General features: G+C 36.0%; 1 protein-coding gene across 1 annotated transcript; it reads right to left on the reverse strand.

The window, feature by feature from the left end:
* Window positions 1-9,978: 9,978 nt before the first annotated feature.
* On the reverse strand, window positions 9,979-10,762 carry LOC118055682 (protein SOMBRERO). Its single transcript, XM_035067623.2, has one exon. It carries the CDS (start codon window positions 10,675-10,677, stop codon window positions 9,979-9,981), a length of 699 nt encoding a protein of 232 aa, XP_034923514.1. The 5' UTR covers window positions 10,678-10,762.
* Window positions 10,763-11,061: the final 299 nt, after the last annotated feature.

Below are 11,061 nucleotides of genomic sequence, written 5' to 3' on the forward strand. Positions count from 1 at the left end.
CTGCAATTAAGTCCCTAATTGGCCATCTAACTTCAATATTTATGCAATTAAGCCCCTGATTTGATCAAATTAACTTCCAAATATTATATTTTGACCCCAGAACTTTAATTTCTTCCGATTAAAGCCCAAATTAACTCAAAAATCAATTTTTGTTTCAATTAAACTCTCCAAAAATTTAATTACACCTTTAATAAAATTTAATTGAGTCCGTAAACGTCTAATTTTGGACTTTTTTTTTCTCAAATTGAATTTTCTTTATCATCGGAGCTCTCGTCAGTCAATGATATACTGTCAAAAATTATTTTTATATTTTTGAACATCCTTAATCAAGTTTTGAGCATTTTTAGGGCGCTCTGGCATTTTTTCACTGTTATTTTTTTTATACTATATTTTTTTGAATTTTTTTGTATTTTATTATTTTTTATGTGGGGACCCAAAAATGGGTTACAACAACGGGGTTCAGGGTTTTATTAATTTCGTAACATCTATTCCCAGAAATTTTACTGGAGGCGGTATTAGGTGTCCATGCAGGAAGTGTCAAAATAAAACGTATCTGCATCTAGATGTTATAATGATGCATCTTCTACACAAAGGGTTTGTGGAGGATTACGAGTGTTGGTATGCACACGGAGAGGTATTTGTTAGTAATAGGAGAATGAGAGAAATGGTGGTTGGGTCAACTTCTAGTGCTAGTAACGTGCATGAAGTGGCAAATGACAACACTAATCCTTACAGAAACATGGTTATGGATGCAATGAGAATGAATCAAGGTAATGTCAGTTAATGTCCAATCTTAGAAGAAGAACCTAATGCAGAGGCATCTAGGTTTTTTTATTTGTTGAAAGATTCTGACGAACCATTATGGGATGGCTGCACAAACCACAGTAAATTGTCGGCCGTGGCACAGGTGTTCACCATCAAGTCAGATCACGGGCTGAGTGAGGCTTGGTATGACAAAATTATTGATTGGGCAAGAAGCATTTTACCTGAAGGGAACAGGCTTAAAGAGAACTTCTATGCTGTGAAGTCCATGATGAAACCCCTCGGTTTAGGATACTAGAAAATTGACATGTGCCCTAACTTCTGCATGTTATACTACCTTGAAAATGCTGAGATGACCGAGTGCATGACACGCGGGCATTCCCGTTACAAACCCAGAACTGGCAGGGGAAAGACTCTAGTGGCATATAAAAAAGTTAGATATTTCCCGATCACACCTAGACTGCAGAGGTTTTTCATGTCACGAAGGACTGTTGAGCACATGACATGGCACCAAACACATGATGCGGTTGATGGTGTGATGGTGCACCCTTCTGACGGCGAAGCGTGGAAACGCTTTAACAGTGTGCATCCTAACTTTTCAGCTGAATCAAGGAATGTCCGTCTTGGGTTGTGTACAGACAGATTCAACCCATTTGGGTCATTTGCTGCTCCCCATTCTTGTTGGCCGGTCATACTCACAGTTTATAACTTGCCACCGGGAATGTGTATGAGGCTGGAGTTCATGTTTTTATCTACTGTCATACCCGATCCAAGCAGCCTGGGGCGGAATGTAGATGTTTGTCTTCGACCGTCGATTGATGGGCTGGCGTAGTTGTGGTCCTCCGGAGCTCTGACTTATGATATATTGAGGAAACAAAATTTCCTTATCAGGGCGGCTTTGATGTGGACTATCAATGATTTTCTAGCTTATGGAATGCTTTCTAGTTGGAGCACATATGGGAAACTCGCATGTCCATACTGCATGGAAAACAACAAGGCATTCACGCTAGCAAATTGAGGTAAAGCTTCTTTTTTTGACTGTCACCGTCGCTTCTTGCCACTTAATCACAGGTTCAGAAAAAACATAAAAGATTTCTTTGTTGGCAGAGTTGAAAAAGATGTTGCATCCCCGCATCTTTCTAGTGAAGAATTGCATCATGTTGTATCAGAGTACGATGACATTGTGTTTGGTCTTCAATCAGGTAAGCAAAAGTTTCCTGGTTTTGGGTTGACTCATAATTGGGTAAAGCGAAGTATCTTTTGGGAGCTTCCTTATTGGAAGACCAATCTTCTCCACCATAACCTTGATGTCATGCACATCGAAAAGAACGTGTTTGAGAATATTTTCAACACCGTCATGGATGTGAAGGGGAAGACAAAGGACAACATCAAGTCTAGATTGGATATAGCTTTATATTGTAATCGTAAAAATATGGAGTTGGTTTATGAGGAGTCACGGGTCGCAAAACCAATGGCAAGCTTCATGTTAGAGAAAAACACACAACTGCTAGTCTACAAATGGCTTAAGAGTCTGCGTTTTCCGGATGGACATGCATCGAACAAATCAAGGCTTGTTAACATAGAGGACTGCAAATTGTATGGAATGAAGAGTTATGACTGCCACGTGTTTATGCAAACACTCATCCCATTAGCTTTTCATGATTTGTTGCCAAAGGGAATATGGGATGCACTGACGGAGATCAGTCATTTCTTCAGAGATATATGCTCCAACAAGTTGAATGTTGAGCACATTAAGAGGCTTCAAACGAATATCATCGAGACACTATGCAAACTTGAGATGATATTCCCTCCTTCATTTTTTGACTCAATACTTGAATTGTAATTCAATGCAGGTACTTGTTTAATCTCAAGAAAAAGGTTAAGAACAAGGCGCATGTAGAGGCTTCGATATTTGAGGTCTATATTGTTGAAGAGATCTCAACATTTATCTCGTACTATTTTGAACCTCATCTGAGAACAAGAATCAATCACGTTCCACGACATGATGATGGCGGTGAAGTGCGTTCCAGTGGGAACTTGTTAATATTCTCCAAAACTGGACGACCCACACCTAAAAATGTCGTACGAGGAAGATATTTGTCGGAAATAGAATTCAAACAAGCACAAACCTATGTTCTATTTAACTGTGATGAGCTGAGACCATTTATTCAGTAAGTTTATATATGTGTAATACTAATTAAACTTTATCAGTAAAATATTGGTAATTATATATTGTGAAATCATACACTCATTATCACTTGCAGGCAACATCAACAATATTTGCTCTCCAATAACTCGCAGCTGACCGACTCCCAGATCTTTCAATTACAAGATGAACAATTTGCCACATGGTTCAGAACTTATGTAAGCACTATCACAAACTCATTCTAACTTGCAAAATTACTGTACGTATGCATGCCATTACGAGATTCTCGTTCATTTACCGTTTATTGATGTACATTACATGTATACAAGGTTTATCAAATGGGAAGAAGTGCGTCTAAGTCATTGTCTTCACTAACCCTCGGGCCTGAAAGAAAATTTAAGTGCTACAACGGGTATTTTGTCAATGGATATGTTTTCCATACTGAAGAATATGGGCAAGGAAGAAAGACATACAATTGCGGTGTTTGTGTTAAAGGATCCACAAGTAACGAGTTTGAAGTTGACTACTATGGTAGATTAGAAGAGGTTGTCGAACTACAATATCATAGCGAGCATAATACAGTGTTTTTATTCAAATGCTATTGGTATGACACGACGGACAAAGGAATCAGAGTTGATACGCACCATGATCTGGTCGAAATCAACTCAAAAGCTAGACTCCGCAACATAAACGATGTCTTTGTTTTTGCAAAGCAATGTCAACAAGTTTATTACACATACACCCCTTCATTTAGAAAGGATCGATCAAGAGTTGATTGGTTGTCCATTTTAAAAACAAAACCACGGGGTCGTGTCAAGGTTGTTCAGGATGAGAACGAAGAAACAAGTGTGCGGGATGAAGTCTTTCAAGTTAGTGAGTTGGTTGAACCATATCGAGTTTCTCCTTCGATTGAATTGGAAGAAAATTCAAATTTTCGTGTTTTCGATGATAGTCTTGTTGATGTTGATGTAGAGGAGTTGAACGTTGTTTTGAGCTCTAGCGGACAAGCAAATATCGATGAAGAAGATGATATCCATATTGAAGATTGCGATGAAGGTGATGACTATTCAATTGATGACGAAGAAAAAGATAATTCTGAGTAACTATCAAAACGAAGCCCTGTGTAAAACCCTTTTCTTCATGTAATTTACATTATGGATGATATATTTTGTAACATGAAATATATATTTATTGTGTAAGCACTATTGCTATTGTTTTGTGTGATGGACAGTTTATCATTGAATTTTTTGCAGGAAGGTAAATAGAAAATACAAACACAACACCTCTTATACATTGAATAGTCATCGACGTCCATATCGATGAACAGCCGTCCGTCGGCATCTCACAGAGAGTTCGAAAATAATTACACCGAAATGCCACAATCACCTACGTCTATACCAATGAATTTATTAACGTCCATACGGACGGACAGCCGTCCGTCGGCATCTCACAGAGAGTTCGAAAATAATTACACCGAAATGCCACAATCACCGACGTCCATACCGACGACATTTTCGACGTCAATACCGACGAAATAGGTCTGTCGGTAAGTTGTCGGTGGCAAATTTTATCGACAAAAATACCGACGGAATGTGCGAATTCCAAAGGGTGTGAATTGAATGCACCTTTGACCGTGTCAAATTACCGACAGAATCACCAACGAACCGTGAAAAATTTGGAGGGTAATTAAAAAATTTGGTGCGAAATTCAAAACTTACCGACGGATTGTTGACCTTTTACCAACGAATTTAAAAAATTAATAATATTTTTTAATATCCATCGGTAAAGCCGTCGGTAAATCTACCATATAACTTCCAGCGCCCGCCGCTTCGCTTCATTTTTTCTTTTCCTCAGCTTTTCTTCTCCTCCGCTGCCCTGTAAATTTGATTTTTTTGCTCTCAATCCTTCAAGGCTTTCACCTTGAATCTCTAGCAAGATTAGTTGTTGTGAATCTTCATCATATTAAAAGGTATGTGGTTTTTTTCTATTTTATTTTTTTTCTTTTATTTTAGTTTTAGTTGTTTTTATTTTTGTTATTTTGTTGTTTTGGTGTATTTTTTTGTAATGTAGATAAAGTTTTGAATTGGACACATTATTAAGGTATGCATATTTCATTTCTTTTCTTGATGTAGGTTTTTTTTTTGAATTTTTTTGAATTTTTTTATTGTTGTGTTGTCATAATTGTTATTAGTTAATTTGTTGGATATTTGTTGTTAAAGTTGAATTTAACTTAGAATTAGTAATTGAATATGTTAGAATAATTAGTAATTTTACACTATTATTGCATGATTTGTGTTTAATTATTTCCATTGATTTTAATTGTTAGTCTATATTTTTTTTTAATTTATTGAATATAATTTATTGTTGTATTGCCATATATAATTATTGATTAATTTGTTGAATTAATATTGTTAATGTTGAATTTGCCTTAGAATTAGTAATTGCATTTGTTGGAATAATTAGTAATTGCATATGTTTTTAATTGTTAGTTTATATTTTTTTTTAATTTATTGAATATAATTTATTGTTGTATTGCCATATATAATTATTGATTAATTTGTTGAATTAATATTGTTAATGTTGAATTTGCCTTAGAATTAGTAATTGCATTTGTTGGAATAATTAGTAATTGCATATGTTTTTAATTGTTAGTTTATATTTTTTTTAAAATTTATTGAATATATTTTATTGTTGTATTTCCATAATTATTTAATAATGTGTTGAATTAATATTGTTAATGTTGAATTTATCTTAGATTTAGTAATTGAATATGTTGGAAGAATTATTAATTTTACTCTAACTTGATGATTTGCGTTTAATTGTTTCTATTTATTTTTGAATTTATAGTTTTGTTGTATTGACATTATTATTGAATAATTTGTTGAATTGTAATTGTTAAAGTTGAATTTACCTTAGGATTAGTAATTGAATATGTTGGAATAATTAGTATAGATTGGGCCAATTGGTTGTGGCTATTGTTAATATTTGCAGGTTTGTGGATTTGGGTTGTATTCAAGTATAGGAGAGGTGCTGCTGAATTTTTTTTAACATTTGAATTGAATTATATAATTATTTATATAAAATTGGTTAGATGCAGAGAATGAAAACCAGAGCTTCACGTACGGTCGCATCTAGTTCATCTAGCAGTGACGAAGATATTTCCTTAGGTGCCTCTCAAGAAGAGGCACCTACACCACTTGCGTCGTCAGCTGATGCTACCTCTTCTAGTGATGTTTCACATCGCAGAAGCGGCATGCCTTCGCAGCGGAATCGATGGACCCATAAGTACTAGGCACAATGGAAGGACGATCTTTCAATGTAAGTTTATTAAGGTTTTAGTTTTTTTTTAAAAAAACAAATTTAAAACAAATTTATGAAGTCACTATTTAATTAATTTCAATTCTTTTTAGGTTCACAAACATTGAGGCCGCCCGAGTAATATCATCGGCGTTTAAAGCGTCAATGGAGATTCCATTGTTTCAATGGAGTCAGATATCTAGGCATCCTGAATGGATGCCTCAAATCAATGCATGGTTTTCTAGATTTGAGGTTCGTGTTAATATATAATTTTCAGCTTATTTCTAATAAATTCTTAATATAATTGTAAATAAATTATTAACATTTAAAAAAATTATTTTTTATACACAGAATCGATTCTGCTGGAACGAGGAACATAACATTGTTGTGAGGAGGTGTGGGAAAATCACGCGGCAACTAGGTAACATCGAAAACAATACAACTTTTTTTTACAAAAAAATTTATGTTTTGAAATGTAATTTTTGCTTACGTTAAGTAGGTTGCGTGATTTTTGGTACGAAGCCCCAAAAAAGGCAAAACAAAACTACGAGGGATAGGGGGTTCCAAGGCTGGAACGATGTTGCGGTTTGGAGGGATTTCAAACTGATATACATCCTGGAGGATATATGGCCGCACTACCTTGAGCACGTGACATCTGAGTGGTTCACACAACGCTCACAGTCTGGCGCTGGCAACCGGAATCGGCCAATTTATGGCTCGGTGACAACGCACACCGGCAGCTCCGTTCCGTTTGATGCACATGCGAAACAGATGGTAAGATTAATTTAAATGAAATATATCGTTCAATTAATTTGTTGTTAATAAATTTTTTTCTTTATAGGTTACGTCTCTTGAACGTGAGCCGAGCCCTATGGAGCTGTTTGTGGAGACTCACATTCGGAGTCAAGACCGCCAAAAGGGGGTGCAACAGTTCATTGACAGCCGTGCTCAACATTTTGTGGTATATTTGTTCAACCATTTTATTTTGTAAGTTATTATTATGTTTATTGAATTGAATATGATGATTACTTTTTTTTATTTTCAGGAGACCTATAATAATTGGTTGAGGGAGACATACAGGGACGATCCTTCGACCCATCCGGAATTCGATCCGGATTTGTGGATGGAGGCTGGATCGTCAAGTGGACCCGATAAGAATTGGGTTTACGGGCTCTCCACTACGGCTGACAACTTGCGGACGACTCGTTCTGCTTCAACCGTCGGGAGCTCCAAATCAGTATCGAGCTCCCAATCTAAGGAGTTCGTGACCTTGCAGCAAAAGTGCGACCACCTATTAGAGGCGTACACACAACTCAAAGAACAATACAGAGCAGATTCTGAACAACAAAGAGCGGCCTATGAAGAGCTTCGTCAAATGATCATGAACATGGCACAAGGTGGAACATGTGCACCCAATCCTTTTTGGCCGCATAACAGCCAACCTCCTCCTCCTCCTGATCCTCCTCATCCTCCTTTATATTAATTTTTAATAAACATTATTTACATTTAAAATTTCATTTAATGTTTTTTTGAAACATTTCATTTTGTAATGAATATTATTTATCTTTCATTTTTTGTTTTTGATGCTTAATATAATTTTATTTGCATAATTGGTTTTTATTACCATTAATTTATATCATTTTATATTATGTATTCTAAATAATTAAAAAAATAATAAAAAAAACAATTACAAAGGGATTTACCGACAGAATAAATCCGTTGGCATTAGATAGTAGCCGCGACCATCACCGACAAATTTCCAGACGAATAAATTCGGTCGGTGTTTTCATGACTCACCAACAAATTTACCGACGGAATATTTCCATCGGTATTATAACTTACCGACGCATTTATAGACGGTATGTTCTGTCGGTATTTCAATTATGCACCGACTAAGTTACCGACGGTTACTTTCCATCGGTAAATTATGATATCACTGACGGAAGAAACATCCGTTGGTATGTTTGACGTGGGAAACTTTTTTTTTTTTGGCGCGCACATTCCATCTCTAAAACCGTTGGTAAATGGTTTTTTTTTCCCAAACCATATAGCGACGGAATGTGGAATTATCAACGAAAGGTAAGCCGACGGACAATGTCCGTCGGTAAGTTAGTCGATAAATAATTTACCGATGTACTCTCAATCACCAACCGACGGAATATTTTCTTCGGTAAAACTGTGAATTCTGGTTGTGAAAATCAAATAGATGACCTATATTATTTATGCCCAGGGCATTGCCATCGCTATAGAATCATGCATGTATCATCTCTAAATTCATAATGAATGGCTTATCATTTGCTTTAATTTTTTTAATTAATCCATCTTGTAACAAAAACATCAAAGCTTGATGTAAGGATAATGGCACACATATTAGCATGTATTCAATCTCGTCCAAGTCAAGTGTTTTAACTTGTGTATTCTTCAAACACAAAGAAAGTTGTCTTGGAGGAATTAGACCCAATAGTGAGATACACCTATAACACTTTTATAATATCTCTTATACCTCCTATAAAATTTTGGGATAATATTTGCTTTGCAGTGGTATACCATTGAAATTTACTATTATGTGCACAAGTTTCAAATGGCAAGTCATAGCAGATGTTTAATTAGAAAATACAAGATTTGGTTGTTGGTCAACTATAAGTCTTGACTAGTCAATTTTTACTATTTTTGTCTTTTTTTCTAAATTGAATTTATAGTCACTATATAGATAAGTCAAGATACATGCTGGCACTCCGCCACCACTTTTTGTTTCTTTCATTGCGTTGAACTTTGTTCGTGTTTATGCTAAATATGTAAGATAACATAAACTTTAACATCTAATTAATAATGCAAATAGAAATTAACACAAACTATAAATAGTAACATAGAAATGTTTTAAGATGTAGAGAAGTTAATACACAATCAATACAACAAGAGTGGAATCCAAATAAAAATCAAAGCTTGACCATTATAATTTTTATCAAGTTCATATAACATGGATTTGGTGTGCTTCCCAGACCTAAGTCACTTGGGTAAGGCGTGGTTGCAGACCCATGGAACTTAGGTCTGGCTTGGTTGCTAAACCCATGATATTTGGGTCTAGCGTAGGTGTTTAGGCTTGTTCCAAACCCATGGCATTTGGGTCTGACTTGGTTGCCACACCCATGACGCTTGGGTCTGACGTGGGCGTTTGGGCTTGGCTTGTTTGCCAAACCCAAATGCAGTGGGTCTAATGTTGTTGCCAGACCCAGGTAGCTTGGGTCTGACATATAAGATTTGCATAATTTTTGTGAGCCAGCCAAGGTAATGGTTTTGTTGAGGATTAAACCACTCATGCAAAAATGTTGAATAGTCTTAGGATATCTAGCTAATAATTTATTGTGAACTTTTGACGTATTGTTAAGAAAAAAAACAACAAATATTTCTGCTAAATTTCAATAAATAGGTGTAAAATTTAAGTTAAACTCTGTAATGTTGATTCCAATAGTTAGATACATGTCCACGGTCTTGCAACTTTAAGAAACTCTAATCATGACAAAGAAAAATTACTCATGCAAGTTTTAATTTTCAATAACTACAACAATTGCATCTAAGCCAATCTAGCCATAACGCAACTCTAAGAAACACAGAATGGGGCCGCAATCTTCGAAATTGAAAACATCACCATCAAAACTGGTTTATTGCAGCAAGGAAGATGAAGCAGCAGCACACCATCATCCAAGAAACCGGAGAGAATAGAATGCAAAACATTTTTTTCAAGAACTGAGAACGATATCAATTTATAGCATTGATCAGAGATATTCACACCAAGGCACAGGAACATGAACGTGAGGTCGGTGTGCTGTCACATGAATAGTTTCTTCAATCGGAGGTGTCCTCAATTTCGAGTTCAATTTCTTCGACTGGCGTTTAGGCTCAGGCTGAGAACTAGATTGGCTTGATTTCCTCTTTCTACTGCAATACTTGTTACTCTTTTTCCGAATTCGACAGAGCACGGTATAATGAGGAACATTCTGCATCAGAGAATCATCAAGGGAATACTCCAACATAATCCAGGAAGCATCAGGAGTGCCTATATTGGGGTTCTTGTAACAATATCTCCTTCGATTCCAGGTAATTCCTTTGGAATGGAATGAATGAACATCGTCGCCATGCCAACGGCCCCCATGGGACCCAACACCACGATCAAATTTGGAGGATTTCATACCAGGGTTTATCTTTCTCAAATTTGTGAAAAAGAAAAGATCATTCTGAGGAGACGGACCAGCCTCGACTTCATCGTCATCCTCGTCATCACTACTGGTATTATTGTACTCTCCAAAATTTTCCCATATTTGCCAAGGCTCCTCATGACCATATAGATCATAATCTTGAACAATGCAAGGGCAAGATAGAGGAAGACCCATGACTTTGTTGTAAAGATAATGGCAAGCAAGTTCAGCTTCTGTAGGGTTAAATCGGAACCCTACAGCAATATTAGCAAGAGACATGATCGATTCCGGAAAGAAACAGAAGATAGCAGCGCGCGGGAGAAAGCCAATCTGAGAGCAGAAGAAGAATAATCCATGCTGCTATACTGCTACTAGTAATTTATAAGAGAAAGAGGGTCAGGTCGGTGCAACAAATTACTGATGAATTGTTTTGTATTACTAGCTGTAAACGGAAAATATGCAAGGAAAGGAAGGCCTCCCTTTTAAATCCCAAAAGAACTTGGACAGACTGATGGTAAATTAACCACGGAAATAACAATAATAAATATATGATAAAACAAAATGAGAAATATGATATTATGCACTTGGAAATTGTTTTGTTAGATAGTACGAATACAAAACTTCACGCATTGTAGAATAATAAAATGAATAAACATTTTCGAT

The sequence above is a fragment of the Populus alba genome, chromosome 19 (genome assembly GCF_005239225.2).
Source record: "Populus alba chromosome 19, ASM523922v2, whole genome shotgun sequence".
NCBI lineage: Eukaryota > Viridiplantae > Streptophyta > Magnoliopsida > Malpighiales > Salicaceae > Populus > Populus alba.

What these genes read in the sequence shown, in the direction of transcription:
- LOC118055682 (XM_035067623.2), bottom strand. Translation starts at nt 10,677, where the DNA reads ATGTCTCTTGCTAATATTGCTGTAGGGTTCCGATTTAACCCTACAGAA.